Source organism: Thamnophis sirtalis, unplaced genomic scaffold (genome assembly GCF_051295495.1).
Source record: "Thamnophis sirtalis isolate CommonGarterSnake01/CBP01778 unplaced genomic scaffold, rThaSir2_p1.2 scaffold_2, whole genome shotgun sequence".
NCBI lineage: Eukaryota > Metazoa > Chordata > Lepidosauria > Squamata > Natricidae > Thamnophis > Thamnophis sirtalis.
In genome coordinates this window covers 40,723,400-40,750,581 of record NW_028261382.1, presented here as the reverse complement: position 1 = coordinate 40,750,581, position 27,182 = coordinate 40,723,400, and the positions used below count along the sequence as shown (strand labels likewise).

At 51.5% G+C, this 27,182-nt stretch overlaps 1 protein-coding gene across 4 annotated transcripts in view; it reads right to left on the bottom strand.

Annotated features, from left to right (window-relative positions):
* Positions 1-876: 876 nt before the first annotated feature.
* LOC148048657 (transcriptional repressor p66-beta) overlaps positions 877-27,182 on the bottom strand; it is a 57,585-nt gene continuing 31,279 nt past the window's right edge. Inside the window, exons 1-11 of one of the 4 annotated variants that reach the window (XM_087705050.1) lie at positions 26,141-26,159; positions 17,166-17,495; positions 10,693-10,825; positions 10,354-10,485; positions 9,521-9,652; positions 8,899-9,069; positions 7,096-7,411; positions 5,566-5,768; positions 5,340-5,453; positions 4,557-4,674; positions 877-4,410 (exon numbers count right to left, since the gene is read on the bottom strand). In XM_087705050.1, the coding sequence (XP_087561176.1) occupies positions 4,277-4,410; positions 4,557-4,674; positions 5,340-5,453; positions 5,566-5,768; positions 7,096-7,411; positions 8,899-9,069; positions 9,521-9,652; positions 10,354-10,485; positions 10,693-10,825; positions 17,166-17,494 (1,782 nt within the window). In that variant the 5' untranslated portion in view covers position 17,495; positions 26,141-26,159 and the 3' untranslated portion in view covers positions 877-4,276. Of the gene's footprint in view, positions 4,411-4,556; positions 4,675-5,339; positions 5,454-5,565; positions 5,769-7,095; positions 7,412-8,898; positions 9,070-9,520; positions 9,653-10,353; positions 10,486-10,692; positions 10,826-17,165; positions 17,496-26,009; positions 26,115-26,140; positions 26,160-27,182 lie in introns of those variants that run through there. The other 3 variants (XM_087705051.1, XM_087705053.1, XM_087705052.1) reach the window with 3 other exon arrangements.

Below are 27,182 nucleotides of genomic sequence, written 5' to 3'. Positions count from 1 at the left end.
TGGGGGCTTTTGTCTCAAAGTTCCCCCCCCACCCCACCCCCCCAAAAATAGATCCGACTTCTGCAAGAGAGAGGCCAGTGGTTGAAACCAAAAGAAGACGAAGATAGGGGTTGCCAGCTGTGGGGCAAAGTTCCATGGATGGTCAGACGGACATCCAAGATGGTAGCTTCCTTAGGACCTTCAAAGTTGGACGTTAATGTAGTGGTTCTTAACCTTGGCTGCTTTTAAGATGGGTGGACTTCAACTCCCAGAATTCCTCAATCTTTTTAAGATGGACTTCAACTCCTTAAGAATTCCTCAATCTCTTTAAGATGGGTGGACTTCAACTCCCAGAATTCCTCAATCTCTAAGATGGGTGGACTTCAACTCCCAGAATTCCTCAATCTCTAAGATGGGTGGACTTCAACTCCCAGAATTCCTCAATCTCTAATATGGGTGACTTCAACTCCCAGAATTCCTCAATCTCTAATATGGGTGACTTCAACTCCCAGAATTCCTCAACCTCTTTAAGATGGACTTCAACTCCCGAGAATTCCTCAACCACATTAAAACGGGTGGACTTCAACCTAGAATTCCTCAATCTCTAAGATGGGTGGACTTCAACTCCCAGAATTCCTCAACCACTTTGAGATGGGTGGACTTCAACTTGCATAATTCCTCAACCACTTTGATGGACTTCCACTCCCAGAATTCCTCAATCTTTTTAAACGGGTGGACTTCAACTCCCAGAATTCCTCAACCTCTTTAAGACGGACTTCAACTCCTAAGAAATTCCTCAATCGTTTTGAAGATGGGTGGACTTCCCAACTTCCAGAATTCTGGGAGTCGAAGTCCGCCCGTCTTAACCAAGGTTGAGAAACACCGTCCTAGACAGGCAGAAGAGATGGAGACATGCCAGCATCTGGAGGGTTGCTGGGCTATGCTCTAGATGAAAAGGGATGGGGTGGCCAACGTCAAAACCAGCGGCTTCGTCCCAAAGCGAATCGATCAGTGCAAATTTACAGTGGAATCGTTCAAATCCGGGGTCGTACTTGTAGGTTGTGCTTGCCCCCCCTCCCCGTCCCAAGGACCCCCCCGCCCCCACAAACCGGGGGGAAAAAATCTAGAGGAGCAGAGCCCAAGTTGGCTTTGGGTTGGGGGGGGGACGGATGTCCAGGGATACGAGAAGATGAAAAGGCACCATTGCAGGAACGAAGAGCCACCAAATCTGTTTCAGCTTTTTTGGGGGGAGGGGGAGATGAAAAGCAGGGTGTGTGAGGGTAGAGGGGAGCTGCCCAGCCCCCTCCCACACCCCCTTTTCCCCCAGGAAACCACATTTTGACCATTTTAATGTCATACACAAAAAAGAGTTTCACACTACAAAAGGACATTGACAAATCTCACAATATCCATGGCTAAGCTGTTTCGTTTTTGTGGTTTTGATTTTTCTCTATACAATGTACAACTTGTTTTGTTTCCTCCCTCCCCTCTTTCCCCCCCTTTTCTTTCTTTCTTTCTTTCCTTTTTTCCCCCACCCCATTTCTTTTTTTTTTTCCTTTTTCTTTCATGTGTCAAGAAATAGTTTATATACAACAAAGAAGTCCTTGTTATAACGGGTATTTTTTTTTTCTTTTTCCGGGCAGCAAGGTTACTGTTAAGCAAAGAGAAAAAAATTTCATGGAGGGGAAGGGGCGAAGGATTTGGGGGGGGGGGGAAAGGAAAATTAAGGGAGGACAGGGTAGCCTTTTCCCCCTCCCCGTTTTCCCGACAGAACTGTTAACATACAAAATAAAATAAAATTATAAACAAGGGAAACAAAAACGAAAGCTCAGCATGATTCACAAACCAGCTACAACTAAACACCCACCACCCGCCCCCCCCCAAAAAAGAAAAGAAAGCCAGCATATTAATCTTTGAAATTAAAAAAAGGTATTTTTTTCTATATTACATCCCCCCCCCCAAAAAAAATGGAAAGAGAAAAGGAGGGAGAGAGAGAAAGAAAGTAAGAGAAAGAGAAGGGAATAGGAGATAGCTTAGATCGACGGGGAAAAAATTAAATCGAATTTCGGAAGAGAGATGGATGGGCAGGTCGTTTTAAGATCCTGCCAGATAAAATCGGTTTCCCGGATGGCAGAGAGTCTCCCACCTCTTTTGGCTTAATTTCTTGGCAGAAAATCAAACAGGTGCTTTTTTGGAGGGATTTTTTTCTTTTTTTGATACTTGAGCAAAAATTATTGCACATTTCCTACATCACCGAAAGAAAGGGGGAAAAAAGATTATGAGAGAGGAAGGAATAGAGAAGGAAGGGAAAGTGGGAAGGAGCAGGGAAGGAGGGAAGGAATAAATGGGAAGGGAAAGTGGGAAGGAACAGGGAAGAAAGGAATGAACAGGGGAAGGAAGGGAAAGTGGAAAGGAGGGAAGGAAGGAAGGAAGATCAGCACAATATCCAAACCAAACTGAAACCCAAAATCTTGGCCTACGTGACCCACGTAATTTGAGCCACAACAGGGATAGAGCCAAGGGAAGGAATATTAAAGACAGGGCCGCCTCGGGCGAGCTGGGGAAGGGGGAAGGGGGGGGGGCAAAAGGAGGGCTTAAAATCCCACGTTCGAAAGAGCAAGAGAAAATAAAATAAAATAAAGCCATCACCGAGGCCTCTAAGGCTGCCGGGTCGCAAAAGCTGGCTTTGCAGAGAGAATTGCACATTTGCGGGGGGGGACACGGGGAGGGGTGGGCACGCCGGGATGTCTAGGTTCAGACGGTGGGACGGGGTGCCTACTTTCCCGGCTTGTCCCCGAGGATTTTAAGAAGCGCCAGGGGGGGCAAAATCCAGGTCTTGGCGTCTCTTTCGGTGCATCCGCGGCAAAGGTTCCTGCCGCCTCCCGCGGATTCGTAAGTGCTTGGAGGTTTGGAGGGGCGAAAAAAACGGAAGCCGAGAGCATCCCGGGAGCTGGCGGTCTTTTCGGAGGGACCGATGGCCGAGGTGACCCGATGAACCCAGGGCTAATACTTTGGAGCAAGGAGGGGAAAGGTTGACCCCCGAGAGTGGGAGGTGCTCCCACGGTTCTGGTCTCCACGCGTGGAAAAGAGAAACTTCCAGGGCAGGTGACGTCGAGAAGAAGATGAAAAAAAAAAACCAAGCAGAATTGGGAATGCAACGGGCCGAGGAATCGGCGATCGGGAAGCCTCCGGCATTGAATGGTGGGAGCGATGACGGAAAGCAAGGATCCGGGGTCGCTGCCTGGCCAGGAGCCCCTTTGCTGTCCTCCGCGTGGAAAATAGAAACTTCCAGGACGGGCGACGTTGAGAAGGAAAAAACCAAGCAGAATTGGGAATGCAACGGGCCGAGGAATCGGCGAGCGGGAAGGGGACTCCATGTCTCCGGCATTGAACGGTGGGAGCGATGACGGAAAGCAAGGATCCGGGGTTGCTGCCCGGCCAGGAGCTCCTTCAGCTGGTCAGCCGCTTGCAGAATCAGCAGAAGGGAAACTGGATCCCTTTTATTGCCCAGCGCTCAAGGATAAAACCCAACAAATCTCCGGCACGCAGATGTTTCGTTTTCCGAGCATGGACGATTCCAAAAAAAACACCCTCTGCTTTCTACTTTCGGCGCTTTTCCCACAGCCTTCCCATGGATGTTTTGACCCTCAAATCAGGGTTGGCTCCGGCTCCGGAGAGGGGCAACCATTATAACCCCCTCCGATCCCTCCGTTTTAAGCCAGAATGGAAAAAAGCTGTTCTGAGATTCCAGGAACCCATTCTTTCCAGGTGATCTCCTTTTTCCTCGCTCCCATGGACGCGGGTGGGATGGGGTGGGGGGAGCAAAAGGCGTAAAAAAGAAAAACGAGAAAAAAAAGCAGCTGTTAAAAATTCTACAGGTTGCAATTACAGACGTTAAAAGCTGAACAAAAAAAGGGAGATAAGCACGTAAAAACAAGCTTGAAAACACACGGGGGCGAGAGTTGTCCGAGCGGATGCGTTCTGAGTGGGAAGTGGGAGGGGGAGCAGGAAGGACTCGAGGGCTCCCCCCGCCCCAAAACAAAATCCAGAGCGGGCGGGGTGGGTACAGGGGTGCCAGCGAAATGGTTGCGAAGAGGGCGGGTTGCGCGAAAGTTTCTCGTCTTCATTTGTCTTCCTTTCCCCCCCCTCCCCAATGTTTTACGGTGGGGAGGGGGTTCTGTCCCTCCGTGGTAGGCACCAGTACAGGCACTGCATGCGACGGATGGGGGAGGGGGGCGCAGATGGGGAGTCACGGGGGAGGAGGAGGAAGAGGAGGAGGAGGGGGGCGGGGCTGGTGTTATTTTTGCCCGCTGATGGATTGCGATATTGAGCGCGGAGGGATCATATCGAGAAGATATTCCCGCTGCCGGTCTGCCAAGCTGGAACCTTTGTGGCCGCCCATCCCGGCATTCAGGTAGGCGATATTGACTCCTGGAAGACAGAGAAAAAAAGATTAAGTCCATCTAGCTTGAGCATCTCCTCTCCAGGGTGTTGCAGCAGAGAGGGGGGGGGGGGGGGGCTGGCTCTGTAGCTGAATTCCCACCCATCTCCTCCCAGTCCCAATTCAGCCTGGTTACCTGGCATTCCGAGGAGACCGCTGGCGACGGGTAGCTGCGGCGCCTGTGCGAAGTTGGAGAGCATGGAGCGAGCGGAGGTGGGTAAACTACGTTGTAGGGAGCTTTGAGGCTGGGGGGCCTGGAGGGAGGGAAGAAAAGGTGCAGTTATGTTGGACGTCTTTTTTCTGCTTCAAATGCTTATTGTTGAGTTCAATAGTTTTGGAATATTGAAATGCCCAGAGTTCTTGATTGAGGTGGGGAAAGAGAGAGAAAGAGAAAGAGAGAGAGGGAGTGAGAGGGAGAGATATGATGGAAGACAGGTAGAGATAGATACCAGAGATATAGACGGACGAGAGAGAGAGAGAAAGAGAAAGAGAGAGGGAGAGATATGATGGATGACAGGTAGAGATAGATACCAGATACAGACAGACCAGAGAGAGAGAGAGAGAGAGAGAGAGGGAGGGAGGGAGGGAGAGATATGATGGATGACAGGTAGAGGTATGATGGATGACAGGTAGAGATAGATACCAGAAATATAGACAGACCAGAGAGAGCGAGAGCGAGAAAGAGAGAGAAAGGAAGAATATTAAGAAGGAAGGGAGGAAGAAAAAAAAGGGAGGGTAGGAAGGAGGGAAGAGAAGAAAGGAAAAGAAAGAGGAAGAAAGAAGGGAGGGGAGGAGGGACCCAACGTCATTTTGACTGAAGGAGCATCTGGGTTAAGGAAACTGACTTAGGCAGAGGGCGGCATAGCAAGTCAGGGCCCTCCTCCAGGTGGGCAAAGGGGCTGAGCGGGCAGGGCCTCACCTGTCGGAGTGTGTGATGCCTCATGATGCTCTCCTGCTTGCTGACGCTGGCCACGCTGGCCGGAGCCGTGGTGGGCGAGAGGGTGGCCTGCTGCTGCAGCCGCTGCTCAATCTCCTGGGGAAGGCGGGAGGGAGATCGTCGCAACCCGTGCCCTGAGTCCCACGTATCCCAGCTTCCTTCCCAGTTCCCCCGCCCCCCAACTCCACCCCCGTGTCCCTCGACTTGCCTGCTCCTGCTGCAAGGCTTTGACGAAGGCATTTTTCAGCCGGTTGGTGTGCTCGGCCTTGAGCGCCTTCTTCTGGTTGGAGGTCATGCATTGCTCGCACAAGATTTTCCCGTTCTTCTCTTGCTTCCAATGCGGGGTGAAGTCCGTGCGGCACTGGGCGCAGACGAAGGGCTCCACTCGGAGAAGGGAGGCGCAGCCTTTGCCTGAGGGGGGGGAGGGGTCAGAAGGAGGAGGAGGGGAGCAGTAATATTAGCCCCAATTATCCAAGGAAAGCAATTAAACCAGGAATGTTGTTATCCTGCCTTTAATATTATTATTATTATTTTATTCATCAATCAATCAGGATGGTGAACGGATCCACTTCTCCTTTCTCCTCCTATTTTCCCTACAAAATGTTGTAGGGAGCTGGCAGCAGATTCAGACAGTGAGGAGGGTTGGGGAGGAGCCTGGGCCGGTCCTGGAGCCTGGAAAAGGTTCTGATGAGGGCTCTGTGTCGGAGGCAGAGAGGGGGGCCAGAGCCGTCTAACAGTTCTCAGCTGCCTTCAGAGTCAGACATCAGTGAGGCTGAAGAACAGCTGGAGCCTGTTCCCCGTGGGCGCATGCGCAGAGTTGCCAGACGACGGGAACAGCTAAAGAACAGGGGTCGACTTGGGAGGAAGGCCACAGGGGGGACGATGAATGGCCCCTCCCAGAGGGAATAAAAGAGGAGCGACAGGGGAGTGGAGTTTGCAGGAGACCATTAGTTCGCTTAATGGGTTCGTGACTCTCCGAGACTCCTGGCCAAGTTTTGCGGAGATCGGCCTGGCAGTTCTCCAAGCCAGAGAAGGTCTGTGACCGTAAATCCTCCCTTGAAAGACTTTGCTGGATGTGAATGAGCAGAATTCACAGTCAATTAATAAATTTGTTGGGACAACAAAGAGTTTGTTTCATGCTCTCGAGAAGCCTCGGACAGATTCACCTAACAAATGTCTTATTAACCTTAACTACCTCTGTGATTCACTTAACAACTGGAAGGAAAGATCGTAAGATGGGTCCAAACTCGCTGACCTGCCTCGCTTATCAATTTAAAATTTGGGCTGAATTTGAGGTAAGTCGAGAACTTCCCATATTTGAACACATGGAAGATGCGGGAAAACGAAGGAACCTTTGGGAAATTAATCAAAGGGGTTTTCTGTCGGGACAACAAGGAGTTTGCTTCCGGCTCTCGGGAAGCCTAGATCAGAACGCAAAATCAACCCTGACAGGTGGGCTGGGCTGAGAGGGAGGGACCGGCCCGTAGTCACCCAGCTGGCTTTCACGCCTAAGGCAGGATTAGAACTCATTTCTCTCATTTCCTGCCTTGGTGTCTTTCCCAATACAGCTTGAGTGAGCTGCTAGCAATGAGTCAGCCTAAGGAACTAGGAGGATTGCGAGATGGGAAATGAGGCACGATTTGACTGACTGGGGAGTCAAAACTAAAACCCGTGACTTTCCCAATCCAGGTGTGGTGAATCCTGAGCCCTCCTCCTCCTCCCGCCTGGCCTCCTTTACCTTGGCTGTCGATGACGCTCTGGACCACTTCCTCCAGTCCCACCATGTAGATGAACTCGCTGTTGGCCGCGCTGGGCAGGAAGTGGAGCAAGGGGGCGGGAGGTTTGGGGGGCGGGATCTCCAAGAGAGTCTTTTCCAGCTGCTTGCGCAGGGCGAGCTTGGCGGCGGCCTGGGAGTTGGCGGCGTCATTCATGGCACTGGGGCTGGGCAGCGGGGACGCCACCCTGTTCACCGTCCCGGGCTGGATGTGGGAGGCGAGGTTCATGTAGATGGCGGAGGAGCTGGTTCGCTGGCAGGGCACTGCCGAGGAGGACGGCTAGAGGGGGGTGGGTGGGAGAGACAAAGACACGGTTTCAAAGTCTGCCCTATGTTAGGGGGTGCCAGCCTCACTTCTCCTTTGTGCTTCCATCCATCTCTCGCTCTTCTCTGTGCTTCCATCCCTTTCTCTATTCTCCTTTATTTCCATCCCTTTCTCTCTTCTCCCTTGTTTTTCCATCCCTTTCTCTCTCCTCCTTTGTGCTTTCATCCCTTCCTCTATTCTCCTTTATTTCCATCCCTTTCTCTCTTCTACATTGTTTTTCCATCCCTTTCTCTCTCCTCCTTTGTGCTTTCATTCCTTCCTCTATTCTCCTTTATTTCCATCCCTTTCTTCTCCATTGTTTTTCCATCCCTTTCTCTCTTCTTTGTGCTTCCATCTCTTTTTTTATTCTCCTTTATTTCCATCCCTTTCTCTCTCCTCCTTTGTGTTTCCATCCCTTCCCCTCTTCTTTGCGTTTCCATCCCTTTCTCTATTCTCCTTTATTTCCATCCCTTTCTTCTCCATTGTTTTTCCATCCCTTTCTCTCTTCTTTGTGCTTCCATCTCTTTTTCTATTCTCCTTTATTTCTATCCCTTTCTCTCTTCTCCTTTGTGTTTCCATCCCTTTCTCTATTCTCCTTTATTTCCATCCCTTTCTCTCTTCTCCATTGTTTTTCCATCCCTTCCCCTCTTCTTTGTGCTTTCATCCCTTCCTCTATTCTCCTTTATTTCCATCCCTTTGTTCTCTATTGTTTTTCCATCCCTCTCTCTCTTCTTTGTGCTTCCATCTCTTTTTCTATTCTCCTTTATTTCCATCCCTTTCTCTCTTCTCATTTGTGTTTCCATCCCTTTCTCTATTCTCCTTTATTTCCATCCCTTTCTCTCTTCTCCATTGTTTTTCCATCCCTTTCTCTCTTCCTCTTCTTTGTGCTTCCATCCCTTCCTCTATTCTCCTTTATTTCCATATCTTTCTCTATTCTCCATTGTTTTTCCATCCCTTCCTCTATTCTTTGTGCTTTCATCCCTTCCTCTATTCTCCTTTATTTCCATCCCTTTCTTCTCCATTGTTTTTCCATCCCTCTCTCTCTTCTCTGTGCTTCCATCTTTTTCTATTCTCCTTTATTTCCATCCCTTTCTCTCTCCTCCTTTGTGTTTCCATCCCTTCCCCTCTTCTCCTGGGTGTTCCCATCCCTCTCTCTGTTCTCCTGTTTCCATCCCTTTATCCCTTCTTTGTGCTTCCATCTCTTTTTCTATTCTCCTTTATTTCCATCCCTTTCTCTCTTCTCCATTGTTTTTCCATCCCTTCCTCTTTCTCCTTTGTTTCTAACCCTTTCTCTCTTCTCCTTTGTGTTTCCATCCCTTTCTCTCTCCTTTGTGCTTCCATCCCTTCCTCTTTCTCCTTTATTTTCATCCCTTTCTCTCTTCTCTGTGCTTCCATCCCTTCCTCTATTCTCCTCTGGTGCTGCCATCCCTTTCTCTCCAAACAGGACCTTTCCCGTTACTCACCGGCTGGTAATTGATAGCAGGGCTCATGTTCGGCGTGCTGCTGCGGATCAGGCCCGGCTTGGGAGGGATGCGCTGTCCTTGAAGCTGGGTGGGGTTGGGGGCAATGACGCGCTGGGATATAAGCATGTGGGGAAGGGCAGTGTTGGTGGCCGATCGGATGACACTGTGACCCTGTCCCAAGAAGAAAGGGAAAGGTCAAGTCTTTCAAGAAGAGCCGAGGTGGCGCAGTGGGTAGAGTGCAGTACTGCAGGCCACTTCAGCTGACTGCTATCTGCAGTTCGGCGGTTCAAATCTCACCGGATCAGGGTTGACTCAGCCTTCCATCCTTCTGAGGTGAGTGAAATGAGGACCCGGATTGTTGTTGGGGGCAATATGCTGACTCTGTAAACCGCTTAGAGAGGGCTGAAAGCCCTATGAAGCGGTATATAAGTCTAACTGCTATTGCTATTGCTATAGAATTATGATTCCCTGCAAACATATCAACAGCGGAGACTGGTTTAAATCTGAATTTCCGACTCAGGCTAGCTTAACCATGCCTAGTCTGCCTCCCAGCTTCTGGTTTTTGCAGGCATTCTGCCTGCGTGACTGTCAACAGGTGAGGTCCTAGGTGGAGTTATGTTACCTGTAATGTTCGGAGGTTTTGGGGCTCAACCCCTTGGGCTCCAGGTCGGGAGGGGAGTTTGGACAGAGCCTGCTGTCCGACGTGGGCAGAAGATGGCTGGACGATAGACGCTGCGTTCTGGACAACCGGAGTCTGGCGGAAAGGAAGAGGGAGGGTGAGGAAAAAAAAAACGCAACAAAAACGAGAAAGTCTATGGATTAACAAAGAAAAGGGGAATGTGTTCTTGGAGAATCTTCGAATCGTACTTTTCGGAGTATAAGACGCACCAAGATTTCGAAGAGGCAAATTTTTTTTAAAAAAGGGTTTTTTTGCACACTGCAGACCGCCCAAAAAACGGCCCGTTTTTGGTCAAAAAGGGCATGCATAGCCTTTAGGAGGGTTATAGAGTGCTCCTGTGGGCTGGGGGGGGGGGGAGAGAGCAAAAAACGGCCCGTTTTTGCAAAGGTTTTTGGGAGGCTAAAAATGCTGTATTCAGTTTATAAGACGCACCCAGATTTTCACCTTCTTTTTTGATTGAAAAAGGTGCGTCTTATACTCCGAAAAATACAGTAATTTTTTTTTCTTGATCACCTCGCGGGGGAGGTGGGAGGGGGATGAGTGATCTTACGCACCTGCCTGGGGAGAATTTTCCTGGCAAGTGGGGAGAAAGTAAAGAGTTAGGTGTCCATGCGGCTTTTAGCTAAACCTGGGCTCTCTTTTTAAACTTTTAAGACCGGCGGACTTCAAGTCCCAGAATTCCCCAGCCAGTAGAGGGAGGGGGGGAAACGCTCGGAGTTGAAGTCCGCCGGGCTTCCCCGCATCCCTTTTCCTCGAAACGGCGCGCTCCGCCTCACCTTCTGTACCACGTTCTCCTTCTGCAGCTGGCTCTGCCGTAGCTTCTTCAACAGCACCAGCCGGGCTTCCTCGAGCCGCAACTCGTCCCGGAGTTGTTTGATGAGCTGCTGCCTCTCCTCCACCCCTTTCCCCTGCGGGAAAGGAGACCAAGAGGTGAGGATGGAGGGCCAGAGGGTGGTGGTGGTGGTGGTGGTGGTGGCCCTCGGTGGAGAGGGATCGCTGGTCAGGACACCCAGCTGGAATTCCCCCCCTCCCCTTTTCTGGGAACCTGACCGTGACCCTCCGTGCGCTCCGGCACAACCCCGCTCGTGGTGTTTTTCGGTCCCCTCTTCCTGTACCTTGAACATTTCCAGATTGGCCGCTTTGAGCCGCTCTTCCATGCGGGAACTGGAGCGAGGGCTGGAGGCCTCGTTGTCGGAGAGGACGATGACGTCCGGAGAAGGGGTGAGCCGCCCCCTGTCTTGATCGCTGCTGATTTCAGAGAGGGGGGAAGAAAAGACAGATTGACTGAGGGGGCTGGGGGTTGTTTTTTTTGGGCAGGGAAGGAGGGATGACGACCGGGGGGGGGGACGGACGGACGGACGGACAAGAAGCTACCCAAAGGAAGTTGTCTGTTACATACAGTTGGACCCACTAAGGAGAAAGGTTATTGGAGCAGGTAAAGGGGTGGATTGCGTGACATCAAATGGCCATGTAGAGGTGCAGACGTTTCATGAGCCAACCAGGTAACAGCATCAGTGCTAGAAGGAGAGGGATTTGCAAAGAGGAGGAGGAGGAGGAGGAGGAGGAAGGAGGAGGAGGTTGTTTCCTTGCAGATGTTTCATGGCCCAACTAGGTAACAGCATCAGTGGTAGGAGAAGGGTTTGCAGAGAGGATGAGGATTATGGGGTCCTTGGTGCTCCCTGAGATTGGTGGTTTGCCTCCGTATGTTTCATTATCCAACTAGGTAACATCATCAGTACTAAATGGGAATGGGTTTTCAGGGACGAAGAGGAAGATAAATACAAGGAAGAGGAGGAGGAGGGGAAGAAGAATGAGAAGAAGAAGAAGAATACAAGGAGGAGGAGGAGGAGGGAAAGAAGAAGACAAATACAAGGAGGAGAAGGAGGAAGAGGGAAAGAAGAAGAATGAGAAAAAGAAGAAGATAAATACAAGGAGGAGGAGGAGGAGAAAGAGGGGAAGAAGAAGGAGAAGAAGAAGAAGATAAATACAAGGAGGAGGAGGAGGGAAAGAAGGAGGAGGAGGAGGAAGAGGAGGAGGAGGAGAAGAAGAAAAGGATTAGGGGGCCCTTGATGCTTTCCAAGCAAGTTTGCTTCCTTCCACATATTTCATGACCCAACCAGGTAACCCCATCAGTGGTCGGAGGAGAAGGGTTTGCAGAGAGGAGGGGGAAGAAAACTGTGGGCTCCTTAGCACTCTCTGAGCTGGATGGATTCCTTCCACATTTTTCACGAGCCAAACTAGGTAACCTCATCAGTGCTGTCCCTTCTCCAAGGTCCGGTCCCATTCAAACCCTCCACCTCCCTCCCTCCCAGCCTAGAGTGGCGTTGTGACCCCCCACCGGTGGGCTTCGTGCAGCCGCACGTGAAACTGCCTTCAGAGTCAATCAAATCGAGCCTTGGGAAACGCTCCCATTTTCCGCCTCGTCTGTGCTCCGATCCCGGCTGCGGGGACTCAATTACATCAACCCACGTGAGCAAAAAGACGCTTAGCGCTTAGCCAAAACCCACCCACCCACCCAGGAGAGGATGAATCACCGAAGGGTTCCCCCCCTTTTCTCTCTGGGGTTTATTTTGCAAAATCACCCCCAGGGCTGGGGAGGGGGCTTAGACCCTTTGGTGTCCCCTAGCCAAGTTCCAAGAGGCTGAGAATTTGGAAAAAGCGCAGAGAAGAGGATCCAAGGCCTGGAGACCAAAACACAGGAAGGATTTGGGAATCGGCTGCTCGAGGGAAAAGAAGAATTAGAGGGGACATGATAACAGCGTTTTGAGGGGCTGCCCCAAAGAAGAAGGGGGCCAAACTATTCTCCAAAGCACCTGAGGGTAGGACAAGAAGCAACGGACGGAAACGAATCAAGGAGAGAAGCAACTTGGAGTTAAAGAGAAACTTCCTAACAGTGAGGACAATTAACCGGTGGGACGATTTCCCACCAGATATTACGGGTTCTCCATCAGTGGAGGAGATTGGACATCCATTTGTCTGGAATGGTAGAGGGCTTCCTGCTTGAGCAGGGGGCTGGACTAGAAGACCTCCAAGGTCCCTTCCGGCTCTGTTCTGAGGCCACAGTAGACAAGGATAAGATGGAAAGTCTGTTCTTGCTCAGGGACTGGCGGGTGGGCTAAGGGCAGAATTCTCGGCCGAATGCCCACGCGAGAAGCCCTGGCATCAGAACGCCGAGCGATACCTGAATTCCATGGCCATTTTCGGCCAGAGGAAGCACCCGCAAGAGGCTAAGCCGAATTGTAGACCGGGAAGGAAATCAATGGACCACAGAGGCGGACGGCCCCTTTCCTGTCGCTTGGAGACGGAGGATGCCACCCGGTGGTAACCAAGCACCACTGGTTGCATTGTGACATCACACAGAGGGGAGGGTCACAGGCAGGGGTTTTGTGGGCCAAGGGACCCCCCCCAATCCACAAAGACGGGCGCCAAGGGGGCTGGAAAGGGCCCTGTTCTCACAACTCCCTCCGCCGTAGAGGGTTCTTCTATTCCTGAGAGGGGAATGAGACGGTCATCGGGGACGGTCGGTAAAAGGCCCGGCCTATCTCAAGAAGAGTTGGGAAGAAGAGGGTGGCAAGTCTGAACTTCAGAGGTGGAGAGGTCTTCTCCTGAAGGAATTCTGGTTGCCCAGGAGGCTTGTTGGATCCAGAGAAGACAGTTTCTCCTCCATAACCAGGATCTTCTTCTGTCCTTCGTGGCATGCGAGAAAGATCTTGAGAGACAAGGGCAGAGAAATGCTGGCCAGGAACGATCAGATAAGGGAAGGCAGAGCCCAGAGCTGCATAAGGAGTGGAGAAAAAGAAGGGGACCTCCCCAAGCTTCTGAAGCTGCAAAGGAGAGGGTGGGAGAATTGCACTCCCAAGACTTGCAAGGTTCTCTTGATGTAGTAGGTTTAGGTTTAGGTTTAGGTTTATTGGGATTTATATGCCGCCCTTTTCCCTGAGGGGACTCAGGGCGGCTTACAACCACAGGGGAGGGGAAGTGCAAGGTCAAAACAAACACTTTGTGAACAAAAGAAAAATAATAAAACACAGCTTTCATTCAGCAATCAAACACTCGGGCGGGTAAATGGAAGCCTATCCCCAGGCCTGCTGGGAGAGCCAGATCTTGAGGGCTGCGCGGAAGGTCTGGGTCGTGGTGAGGGTGCGGATCTCCATGGGAGCTCGTTCCATAGGGTCGGGGCAGCAACAGAAAAGGCTCTCCTCCGTGTGGTCGCCAGTCGACATTGACTGGCAGATGGAATTCGGAGGAGGCCCAGTCTGTGCGATCTGATTGGTCGATTTAGGGAGGTAATCGGCAGGTAATAGGCCTACAATGCAGTAGAATGAGATTCTTTCCTAGTTGGGGACTCTGCGTTTAAGACTCTGGTGTTGTGGTACGCCCAGCGGCCACGGAGCTGGCAGCAGAGTCGGACAATGAGAAAGTTGGAGAGGAACAAGGGTCAGTCCCGGGGGCTGAGGGAAGCTCAGGCGAGAGGGCTCTGCGTCGGAGGCAGAGAGGGAGCTGGACAGCAGTGAGGCGGAGGAACAGCTGGAGCCTATTCCCAGTGGGTGCGTACGCGCAGAGCTGCCAGAAGACAATTCAGAAAGCAGGATTGACGTAGGAGTAAAGCCACACCTTGGAGGTGATTGGCTCCTCCCACAGGACACAATTCGTTTCAAGAGGGGAAAGTTCTGTTTGTATCTATAAGAGACTCTGTGCCGAGTTTTGCCTTGGAAACTAGGGATTTGGCAGCTGGCCAAATGAGATAAGGTTCGTGTGGATAAACATTCCTCGGAAAGACTGTTTGCTAAGCCTGGCTGACTGTGAATGAAAAGAATTCACAGACGTGTAAATAAAAGGGGTTTTGCTGGGACTCTTGCTTCTTGCTTTTTAAGGAAGCCTGAGTCGGGACACCCGGGATCGGTACCCGAGCGCCACCCAATGGCATAAGCTCCCGTCCTCGCCCTAGCTCCGGCCGACCTAGCAGTTCGAAAGCATGAAGATGCGAGTAGATAAATAGGTACCACTCTGGTGGGAAGCGAACAGCGGTGCGTGAATTCGGGCTGGCTACAAGACTGCGGAAATCTCTTCGGACAGCGCTGGCTCGGTGGCATTTAAACCCCCTCCCCACTTCAGAATCAGCAATGACTAACTGAGTAAAATAACGTTTTACTACTTGGGAAGGCTGAGAATGCGAGGTGGAAAAAATCTACACGGCCCCCCTTCATGAAGTCCAACTTGATTCCTTAATTTTGGTGACGTCTCATCCCACAAAGCTTGACCCCGCCCCCTCTCACTCTGCCCCCTCCTCACCCAACGGGACCCTATCTGCCTCCTTGATAAAGAGCTTATAGGTCTCACGGAGGCGCAGCTGAGCTTCTAGTTCAAGGTGAAGGAAAGACAAGAGAGAGGATGACCAACCAGCGGAGGCGGTGGGGCAGATGGCGAGCAGACGAGCCTGGATCGTCCCCAGCAAACCGAGCGAGATCCGAGGTGGTGACGCTCCTCGCCCGCCTACGGCTGACAACTTGTCCCTTCTTTGCCACCCGAATGCGCGCGTGAGTCAGGGATTCGCAGCTGACGGCCGGGACTCTGCTAAACCTTGGCCTGATGGACGCCTAGGCCGCCCCCCTGCATTGTGGTCTCGTAGCACGAGTTCTCTACACCCCCCGAGGCTTAAAGTGTTACGGACCCCTGACCCTCCTCTCCTCCTCCTCCTCCTCTCTTTTGGGACCAGCGTTTGGGAGAAGATTAGAAGCTGGAGGAGTTGGAACCCTTCCAACATAGCGACGGTGATATCGTGGTCGGGAACAGATGCTTTCTAAGGGAGAACGAAGGCGCGATCTCGCGGCATAAAATCATCTTTGCAGACGACGGACGATGCCGTTGTCTTAGGGGGCAAAACGTTGGCTACGGGTTTCGGGTTATTTTCTGAAAGGAGGTGAAAATTTGCAGGGAACGTGGATCAGGAAGGACAATTTTGCTTCCTTGAAACCCCCCCCCCTTGCCCGTTTTAATGAGTGGGGAGGCATTTCAGCTCTTCTCCGCTTCCACTCGCCTCGCTTATTAAAGCCAATTTAATTAATTTTAACACATTAACATAATTCTATTAAGGGAGGTCAGGAAAGGCCTTTGTCTCTTGTTTCAGATGTGCCATCATTTCGTGGGAGACGGTCGTGATTAAGAATAAGTGGGAATAAGGGACTTTTTTTTAAGGGGCCACAATGCTTTCGAACTGTAAGCTGGCTGTACGCTAACCCGGGTTTACGAGAATTAAACCATAGGCAAGCCACGAAGGTTTTGTTCTAGGGGTGAAATTCAACAGGTTCTGGAGAACCGGGAATTTTGAGTAGTTTGGAGAACCGGCAAATACAACCTCTAGCTGGCCCCACCCCCATTTATTCTCTGCCGTCCGAGTCCCAGCTGATCAGGAGGGAATGGGGATTTTGCAGTATCCTTCCCCCTGGAGTCAGGAGGGAATGGGGATTTTGCAGTATCCTTCCCCTGGAGTCGGGAGGGAATGGGGATTTTGCAGTATCCTTCCCCCTGGAGTCGGGAGGGAATGGGGATTTTGCAGTATCCTTCCCCCTGGAGTCGGGAGGGAATGGGGATTTTGCAGTATCCTTCCCCCTGGAGTCGGGAGGGAATGGGGATTTTGCAGTATCCTTCCCCCTGGAGTTGGGAGGGAATGTGGACTTTGCAGTATCCTTCCCCCTGGAGTCGGGAGGGAATGGGGATTTTGCAGTATCCTTCCCCCTGGAGTTGGGAGGGAATGGGGACTTTGCAGTATCCTTCCCCCTGGAGTCGGGAGGGAATGGGGATTTTGCAGTATCCTTCCCCCTGGAGTCGGGAGGGAATGGGGATTTTGCAGTATCCTTCCCCCTGGAGTCGGGAGAGAATGGGGATTTTGCAGTATCCTTCCCCCTGGAGTCGGGAGGGAATGGGGATTTTGCAGTATCCTTCCCCTGCCACACCGACAGAACCGGTAGTAAAAAAAAAATGAATTTCACCACTGTTCTGTTCCCCCGTTTTACTTCCCCATGTAATACTGCCAAGATCTGATAAATGAGAGTTGTTTTCCCCTCTTCAAATCAGTGTTTCCCAAACTTAACAACTTGGAAGATATGTGGACTTCAACTCCCAGAATTCCACAGCCAACGTCTCCGTGGTCATGTGGCCGGCGTGACACAACGCCGAAGGGGCACGGAAGGCTGTTCCCTTCCCACCAAAGGTGGTTCCTATTTTTCTACTCGCATTTTTATACCAGCTTTCGAACTGCTAGGTTGGCAGAAGCCGGGACAAGTGACGGGAGCTCACTCTTACGTGGCGCTGGGGATTCGAACTGCCGAATTGCCGACCTTTCTGATCACCTTAGCCACTGTGTCCCTATCATTTTGATAGGTATCAGCTATCAAATATTTTGACAGTAACATCTATCAAAATAAAAATGGAGGAGAACGCCATGGTGGGCCAAACCGATCTTCTCATGAATTTGACGACACTCAAGGTTGGCCATCAAAAGTCTTCCCAACCGATCTAAATTAATAGGCGCACGCACCTCCAGGCCAGCAACGGGGGGGATGAGAAAGAGAAGCGAGGGGATCCCTACCTTCTCCTCGCACTCATGTCCACTGGTTCATCGTTGATGTTCTCCTTGCCGGATCTCCCGGAGGAGCGCCCGTCGGCGTGGGGCCTCAGGTTTCCGTTCAGCTTTTCCTCGTAGCCTTTCAGTCCGTCCTGCTTGACGGGCAGCTCGTGGGGCACCTCGATGCCCGCCAGGTCTTTCCTCTTGAGCAGCGCCAGCATCTTGAGGCGCTCCATGGCCTCGTGGCCCTCCATCTTCAGCCGCTTGGCCAAGACATCGTCCCGCTCCTCGGCTTGGTCCAGGGTCCGCTTCAAGCGGTTCAGGCGCAGAGTATCCTCGCTCATGCGGTCCATCCTGACAGGGGGGAGTGGAGAAAGCAAAGAATGAGAAACCATCATCTAACGACCTGTTCGAGATGGGTAATCAAACATCTCAAGAGGAAGAGCCAGCTAAGGAAACACCAAGGACCCCTAAGTTCAACCCCAAATTTTTATCGTCTACCATTCAAAGCCGCCCATCCCTCGGTGGTTGACCATAGTGGCCAATATCTACTGTCCTAGCATCCAAGCTAACTCAGCCTTGGAAACGGTCCACCGATTGGTCCTGCTCCCTTGTTCTTCCTACAGTACATGGACAGTATCCATAATCGGTTCTCTTCTCAACAGAAACCAAAATCGGGAATATTTAACCCCCAAAGGATAAAAAGGTTTCTTAATTTCAAGTTGATTCTTCAAGGATCTTTCTCGATTGGAGACATCGACTTAAATAGAGAACTGTCTAAATCAGCGGGGCAGTTAACGAGCGGTGCGGAGCGGGGGGAACAAGTAACTTATTGACGGCAATGATTTTCACTTAACAAATGTGGTTTAAGGCTGGTTGTAAAATCGGGCAAAGCTCACTCCATGTCCCACTTAACAACAGAAATGCTGGGCTCAACTGTCGTCGTATGCCGAGGAGTAGCTACGTTCCTGAAAAAAACAGCAATAGCCTTCTATCCCCCCACTCCCTCCCCTGTTTGCGTCCACTCAACTGGTGCGTCCACCAGTTCAGAGTTGAAAAGAGATAACCACAATAACAGAAAAGAAAAGGAAGAGAGGAGGAGAGGAAATGGGAGAGAAGGAAGAAAGAGGAAAGGAGAGGAAGGAGGGAAGGGGTAGAAAGAGAAGGAGGGGGAAGAGGAAGAGAGGTGGAGGGGAGAGAAGGAAGAAAAAGGAAAGGAGAGGAAGGAGGGAAGGGGTAGAATGAGAAGGAGGAGGAAGAGAAGTGGAGGGGAGAGAAGGAAGAAAGAGGAAAGGAGAGGAAGGGGGAAGGGGTAGAATGAGAAGGAGGAGGAAGAGAAGTAGAGGGGAGAGAAGGAAGAAAGTGGAAAAGAGAGGAAGGAGGGAAGGGGTAGAAAGAGAAAGAGGGGGAAGAGAAAGAGAGGTGGAGGGGAGAGAAGGAAGAAAGTGGAAAGGAGAGGAAGGAGGGAAGGGGTAGAATGAGAAGGAGGAGGAAGAGAAGTGGAGGGGAGAGAAGGAAGAAAGTGGAAAGGAGAGGAAGAGGGAAGGGTAGAAAGAGAAGGAGAGGGAAGAGGAAGAGAGGTGGAGGGGAGAGAAGGAAGAAAGTGGAAAGGAGAGGAAGGAGGGAAGGGGTAGAAAGAGAAGGAGGAGGGAAGAGGAAGAGAGGTGGAGGGGAGAGAAGGAAGAAAGAGGAAAGGAGAGGAAGGAGGGAAGGGGTTAGAAAGAGAGAGGGTGAAGAGGAGGAGAGGGGAGAGAAGAAAGTGGAAAGGAGAGGAAGGGATAGAAATAAAAAGAGAGAGGGCATTCTTCACTTGAGGAAGGAGGAAGGAAGAAACTAGAGAGGGAGGAGAAAAAGAGAAGGGAAAAATATGGTTGACAATACAAAATAGGTTTGGGATGGTATATTTATGGAAAAATAAATATGCAAAAAAATATATAAAAGATTATAACCATACAAAACACATAATAAATATATTTTTAAAAAGAAACTGCCATGTGTTTTTCTAAGAACAGTGGGGGCAAAGGAAGGAGAATTGGCCCGTGATGGGAAAACCAAATCCTCAGGGATCCATTCGGATCCCTCTCCGCCTATCCCGGGAATCGCCCCGATGAGGCTTGGCGGAACAACGGCAGCAAAAGCCAAGAGGGAGAAAGGCTTTTTCCGGAGTCAGAGCATGGTTTGAACCCAAGGATTGAAAACATCCTCTTTGGCTTGGTTTTTTTTTTTAAAAAAAAGGAAAACGGGGTCCCCTCCCCCAGGTGGCAAGGGGTGTTTCTTTTTTGGGGGGGAGAAGCTGGGCAAAGTGGCTGGATGGTTGGGGGGGTCAGAGCTGAAGAAGCTTCCTGGAGGAGAAGCGAAACGACTTCAGAGAGAGAAAAAAGCAGGAAGCCCAGTTGGCTCTTGAAATGAAAAAAGCATCTTTGGGACAATCAGGATTTGGAGGACGGAGAATCCCCATTTAATTCCCCCCCCCACCCTCTTTTCCCACTCATCCTGCAGACCCTCCCTTTGGAGGTTTTTTTTGGGGGGGGCTGCCTCTTTCTCCCTCCATTTCTCTCCTTCTCTTTCTCTCTCTCTCTCCCCCTTTCTCCCTTCCTCTCTCACTCCTTTTCTCTCCCTTTCTCTCTCCCACTCCTCTCTCTGTCTCACCCTTTCTCTCCCTCTCGTTCTGCCTTTCTCTCTCTCACTCCCTTTCTCTCTCTCTCTCTCTCTTCTCTCTCTACCTCTCCCTTTCTCTCTCACTCCCTTTCTCTCTGTGTGTGTCTGTCTCTCCTTTTCTCTCTCACTCCCTTTCTCTTTCTGTCTTTCTCTCCCCCTTTCTCTCTCTTCGTTTCTCTCACTCCTCTCCCTTTCTCTCTCTCACTCCTTTCTCCTTGCCTTTCTTCTCACCCCCCCTCTGTCTGTCTGTCTCTCCTTTTCTCTCTCTCTACCTCTCCCTTTCTCTCTCACACTCCCTTTCTCTCTCACTCCCTTTCTCTGCCTTTCTCTCTCCCACTCCTCTCTCTCACACTCCCTTTCTCTCTCACTCCCTTTCTCTCTGTATGTGTCTGTCTCTCCTTTTCTCTCTCACTCCCTTTCCCTGTCTTTCTCTCCCCCTTTCTCTCTCTTCGTTTCTCTCACTCCTCTTCTCTCCCTTTCTCTCTCTCACTCCTCTCTCTGTCCCTCCCTTTCTCTCTCTTTGCCTTTCTCTCTCACTTCCCCCCTCTGTCTGTCTGTCTCTCCTTTTCTCTCTCTCTACCTCTCCCTTTCCCTCTCACACTCCCTTTCTCTCTCACTCCCTTTCTCTGCCTTTCTCTCTCCCACTCCTCTCTCTCACACTCCCTTTCTCTCTCGCTCCCTTTCTCTGCCTTTCTCTCTCACACCCTTTCTCTCTGTCTCTCCTTTTCTCTCTGTCTCCCTTTCTCTCTCTCTCTCTGTGTCTGTCTCTCCTTTTCTCTCTCACTCCTTTCTGTCTCTCCCTTTCTCTCTCACTCCTCTCTGTCTCTCCCTTTCTCTCTCTCTGCCTTTCTCTCTCACTCCCCCCCTCTATCTGTCTGTCTCTCCTTTTCTCTTTCTCTACCTCTCCCTTTCTCTCACTCCCTTTCCCTTTCTCTCTCCCACTCCTCTCTCTGTCTCTCCCTTTCTCTCCCCCCTCTCTGCCTTTCTCTCTCTCACTCCCTTTCTCTCTGTCTCTCCCTTTCTCTCTCCCTCTCCCTTTATTTCTCCTTTTCTTTCTCTCTCCTTTACACTCTCTCTCTCCCCTCTCCCCTCCTCCCCCTATAGCACTTGCCCTCCCGGATCTTTCCCCCCCCCTCTGTCTCCTCTAGTCCCCTGCCCTTTTGCATCTCTCTCTCTCTCTCTCTCTCTCTCTCTCTCCCCCTTCCCAACTTCTCAGCGCGTGGCTAAAAGCGGAAAAGCCGCGTGTGTGCCGGGAAAAAAAAGATGCATTTCGAGACACAACGCACAAAATGGCTGTCTCCCAAGGCGCACAGCCGTTTCCATACAATGCTATAAAAAGGACAATTTCCTAAAAAGGAAAGCGGGAACTGAGAGCCAGCAGGTTACCGAGGGCGGGCAGGGGGGTCTACAGAGAGAGAGAGCGAGAAAGAAAGAAAGAGAGAGGAGGGGGGATAGAGAGAGAGAGAGAGAGAGAGAGAAAGAGAGGAGGAGGGAAATGCCAGCAGATTAAATCAATCAGCCCACTGGATCCAGTCCAGATCCCTGGTTTGTCCTTCTGGACGGTCTCTCTCTCTCTCTCTCTCTCTCTCTCTCTCTCTCTCTCTCTCTCTCTCTCTCTCTCTCTCTCTCTTTCTCTCTCTCTCTCTCTCTTTCTCTCTCTCTCTCTCTCTCTTTCTCTCTCTCTCATCACGACCCACAGTCACCACCCTTGCGCGATTCGAACACAATGCCGGCGATGGCTCCTTAAGGCCGGGGAGGGGGGGGGAGCAAAGGTGGAGAAAGGGGGGGGGAAGGTAGGGAGAACCTGCCTGCTCTGCAGCCAAAGACGAAGCCCCCTTCCCCAAAATGCGGCTCCCTTGGCTTTCAAGGGGTTCGTGATACACCCCCTCCCCCCAAATATGTCGCCAGGAAAAAAAAAAAAGAAAGAAAAACGCTGGATATTTAGATTTTTAGAAACCGGGGATTGAGGGAGACGGAGATGGGGGGGGGGGAAGCCCCCTCCTCAAATAGAGCTGGGCTTGCAAAGACACGGAAACTTCTTGAGTGCGAATCAGCTGCCTTCCTCCTCCTCCTCTTCCTCCTCCTTGCTGGAGCTCTGGATTTTAAGGGAAGGTTTCGAAGAAGGGGGCAGTTGGGGATGGGGGATCTACCCGGAAAGGAAAGGGGATCCCAAAGACCAAGGGAAGGGATCTCGGATGCTCCCGGGGACCAGGCACCTGGCTACTTCTTCTAAACGGCTGGTCAAAATCTCCAGCCGAATCCGAACGCCAAAAATGTAAAGCGAAAAGGCCTGTTTGGCTTCTACAGGTGGTCCCCGACTTACAACGGTTCTGTCCAGAGTTACGATGGCACTGGGGGGGAAAAAGAGACTCACGACCGGTATTTTCCCCCCACACTCACAAACTTTCCAGCATCACCAGGGTTCAAAATTCAGGCGCTTGGCAACTGGCTCGCATTTATGACGGTCGCAGCGACCCCGGGGTGGGGGGTGGGTGGGGTCACACGATTCCCCTTTTGCGACCTTCGGAAGAAGCCAAGTCGATGGGGAAGCCGGATTCGCGTCAACGGCCGCGGGCCTGACGTCACGGCGGCGAGGATTCGCTTAGCGACGGCGGCGAGAAAAGGCGTAAAAGGGGATAAACGCAGGTTTCGCTTAGCACGACAAATTTGGGGGCTCCCTCGCGGTCGTAACTCGAGGAGAGAAATTCTTAGAAAGACACTCAAGGTTTTTTTTTTTTTAATTAAAAAAAAAAAAAGAAAGCCAGCTCAAATTTTACACGAAGGAAACTGACTTGTGGGTGGAGAAGAGGCCGATATAGTCAGGCTTACTTCTTCGAGCGACGCCTGCGAAGATGTTTAGGCCTGCTTGGCACAGAGGCATGTTTTGAATGGGGTGGGATTTCGAGTGGGTTTGTGGGTTCATTTCAAACAACACGAGAGAGCATGCCGGCAGCCGGGACAGGGATAACCGAGTTGGAAGGGGCCTTGGAGGTCATCTAGTCCAACCCCCCCTCCTGCCCACGCTAGGCCATTCCAGACAAAAATGGATGTCCAGTCTCTTCTTAAAAACTTCCAGTCTTGGAGCATTCAGAGTTTCTGGAGGCAGGCAGTTCCACGGGTGAATTGGATATTAAAAAAAGCTTTCAAAGCCAACACTTTTGGGGTGGGTGTGTGTTTGTTATACACACACACACCCCAAAAGTGTTGGCTTTGAAACACACACACAAACACACATACACGGGGAGAGGAGGGAGGAGTGGGGAGCCCGCCAGTCTGATGCAAAAGAGCGATAGATTTCAACTTCAACAACTTTAAGGTGGGTGGACTCCAACTCCCAGAATTCCCCAGCCAGCATGGAATTCTGGGAGTTGGAGTCCACCCATCTTAAAAGTTCCAGAGGTTGAAAAATCAGTGGACTAGAAGCTTAGGATGACCTTATTATCTGCTTTCCTTACACTGAGCTAAAAAAAAAACCCTATCCTCCTTTGAAAGTGGGCATTTTGATTCCCTTTTATCGAATTTTATACGCGCAGGGAATTTAAAAACCAAACCCCCAAATTCTTCAACTCGGTTGAGAACGAAAGACCGACTCGCCAGCTCTTAAACCATTTTTTTAAAAAAAAAAAAAGTAGGAGCAGGAACCCCAAAACCAACTTATAATTTTAGAGAAACCCCGCAAAGCGAGGCTACAAAAAAATAAATATATCAAACAACTTCAAACCGTCAAGGAGAAAATCCGCCAGCGGAGCGGATGAAAACTCCGCCGTTTCTTGCGCGACTAAGATAAAAAAAGTTTTCCCGACTCCGAGAGAGAGAGAGAGAGAGAGAGAGGAGGGAGGGAGGGAGGGAGGGAGGAGAGAGAGAGAGAGAGAAAAGCAAAGTGTTTTTTGGAGGGTTGTGTGTGCAAATTCTGCTCAATTTCTCTAAAATGGAATTTCTCTTAAAACGAAAAATATATATCTCCCACGAACGAGCGAGGAAATTTTTACGGCGCATATCGCGAGTTGGAAGCGTACAAATGACGACGCGAAGGGTTAAGTTGCCAAAAAGTTTTGGCGCCTGAGTGACTCCCGGTGGCAAGACAGGTACGACCGACAACGACGGAGCCACAAAACGGAGGTCGCTAAGCGAGACGTTTGCATCGCGAGCTCCGTCCCATTCGACGGCCTTTTTCTTGGCCACAACCGTTTTCAGCCAATCGCTGCGGCCGTGAAATCAGTAACACGGTCGTTAAATGAATCCCCCACTGGCTTGGCGGAAGGTCGCAAAAAAGGGATCACGGGACAGCCGCCCCCCCTCCCAGGACAGCTGCAACAGTCATAAAAGTGAGTCAGTTGCCAAGGGCCTGAATTTTGATCCCTTGTGTGAACAAGGGTCGTAAGTCTCCTTTTTCAGCGCCGTCGTAACTTTGAGTGGTCATTAAGCAAACAGTCGTAAGTCGAGAACATTATTCTGGGAGTGGGGGGGGGCGAACATTTTAACGTTGCTGAGGCTGAGAAAGGCAGGGCCACAATCCTGTCGGCATTGTCCATTCTGAAGTTCACCAAACTTGTGACGCCTGTCTTAAATTTAGCCGCGCCAACAATTTTCACGCAGGAGCAAATGGTCACTGGGCATGTGCAGAGTGCCACTTAAGGCTCCTGTGGCCCAGCTCTTCCAAAGCCTCCGCAAACCCCAAGTTCTCCGTTAAGTCGTCCTTCGACTTACGACCGCAAACCGAGCCCCAAACCTCCGCTGCTAAGCGAGACGGTTGTTAAAAGGAGCTTTGCCCCGGTTTCTGGCCACCTTGCTTAAGGGAATCACGGCGGTTGTTAAATGAGCACGGTCGTTCAGTGAATCTGTCTTCTCCCCCCCACCCCCCCACCCCCGCTCGTCAAGACGGTCGGAAAAGGAAATCGCGGGAACACCCCCTCCTTCCCCCGGGGGATGCCGCGACCGTCATAACTACGAGCCATGATCCCCTCTGTGGGGAACGCCACGGCGGTTCAAAGTGTGGAAAGCGGTCGTAAGTCGCTTCCCCCCACCCACCCCCAGGGCCGTTTTCACTTTGGTCGCTGATCGAAGCAGCGTTATACGTTGGAAAACTCCTTCTACTCAAATCCAAAATCAGGAGGGGGGGGGGGAAGAAAAACCCAGAAAAAAACGAGCAGGGATATATATATTTGCTATCAAACGGTGGATCTTTTCGATTTTCGGAGCCAAGTGGGAAGAGGGGAAAAGTTGGGAAGGGGTGGGGGGGTTACGTGAGGGGTGGGGGGCTCGACACCCCCCCCTGTGAAAAGTGAGTGGGGAGAGGGGGGAAGGAAAAAAAAATCCTGGCTTGGGACCAGCTGCCCCCTTTCCAGATGGAAATGCAAAGCCTCGCGGATGGAGGGATGGATGGAGGGATGGATGGACGGAGGGGTAGGTGGGTTTCCAGCCCTCCCCCCTCTTTCCTTCCCCTCCATGACGCAGCCCGCCTTATATAAGAGGGCTGCGATTTGACTTCCTCGGCCCGCAAGCGAAGGCTTTTCCTACCCTCCTCTCTCTCTTTGCGCACGCAGGCACACACACACACATTGCTTTTGTGTGTGTTTGCCCCTGCGCGCAGCTTCACACACGGCCAGATTCCCGGCTCCTGGCAGCGGGCCAGCCTCTCCTCCCCCCTTAAGAGAAGCGTCAGCCTTCTGCCTTCCATTCACAGAGCTGACATGAAGAGAGGAAGGGGAGGGGGAAAGAGGAGGAGGAGGAGGGAGGAGGAAGAGGAAGAGAGGGGGGGCGCAAGGGAGGGAATAGGAGAAGGCTGGGGGGCATTCAATCCAACTATCAGCACGCCAGACAATAGAAGACACTTGCCCGCACGAGGGGGCGGGAGCGGGGGTACTTCTTTAACCCCCCCTTTCTGATCTTGGGGGTGTTGGTGGGGAGTGGGACGCCCCCCCCACCCTCCAGGACCGGGGATCAAAGGGATGCGCAAATATACGACGAAGGTGGCGAGGAGCGGGGTGGTGGTGGTGAGAAATAAAGAATTGACTGTTAAGAGAGAAGGAAGATGGAGAAGAATTGGGGGGGGGGGAAGTCTCAGCTGGTTTCTCCCTCCTCCCTTTTTGAGGGGTGCACTGCTTCGGTTTGGGCTTCCCCAAAAAGAAAGAAAGAAAGAAAGAAAGGAGGGAAGGAAGAAAGGAAGGGATAAAGATGGGGAGTAGAAAGGCTCCCCCAATGGGTACTTACAGGTAGCGTTATTCTACCACCCTCTTCTCGTGTCTAGAGGGGGGGCCAGGCACACAGATGGAGGGGGAAACGGCGCACGCCAAGAGGGCAGAGGGGAGGGGGGGCTGAGTCAGGAGGGGGGGCCTTCTCACCACCAGAAGCCCCCTCGGTGCAACAGGGGTGGCCGCGGCGTGCCATCCCCCTCCAGGGACCAGCCCGAGCCCAGCCGCCGCCGAACGGGCACGTCGCTGCCAATCATCTGTAGTGCCGTTATATTAAACAAAAGAAAGGGGGGGGGAGGAGGGAGGTGGGTGAGAGAGTGAGTGAGTGAGAGAGTGAGAGAGAGAGAGAGAGAGAAAGAGAGAGAGAGAGAGAGGAAGGGTTTGCTTTTACCCGTGATGCCTAGCGGAGGCAGGGGAGAGGAAGAGGGGGGGGGGCAAAAATAAAAAAATAAATAAAGCAAAACCAGTTGTAGCCGGTTTTTAACCTCAGGACATGGAATTATTGCTTTCGGGGGGAAAAATATATATATAATAATAATAAAGGAAGGAAGGAAGAAGTTGGTCGGTGGCATCAGAGGCGGCGCCCGGTTTTGGCGCCCACCCCTGATCCTCGCCTGGCACCGGCATGGGGGAGGGGGGGTACGCTGGCTCAGCTTGCCCTCCCCCCCCTCCCCCAAGTGGAAAGGAGATGCTGGCACCCCGCCAAATTTGGCCTCCCATTCATGAGTGTGAACTTTTCGTGCCAGGGTCTTAGGAGAAGGGGAGGAAGAGGAGGGAAGAGGGAAAAGGAGGGAAGGGAAAAGGGGAAGGAAGAGGAGGGAAGGGAAAAGGGGAGGAAGAGAAGGAAGAGGAAAAAGGAGGGAAGGGAAAATAGGAGGAAAAGGAGGGAAAAGGGGAAGGGAGAGAAGGAAAGGAAAAAAGGAGGGAAGGGAAAAGGGGAAGGAAGAGGAGGGAAAAGAAAAGGGGAGGAAGAGGGGGAAGGGAAAAGAGGAGAGAAGGGAAAAGGGGAAGGAAGAGGAGGGAAGGGAAAAGGGGAGGAAGAGGAGGAAGGGAAAAAAGGAGGGAAGGGAAAAGGGGAAGGAAGAGGAGGGAAAAGAAAAGGGAGGAAGAGGAGGAAGGGAAAAAAGGAGGGAAGGGAAAAAGGGGAAGAAGAGGAGGGAAAAGAAAAGGGGAGGAAGAGGAGGAAGGGAAA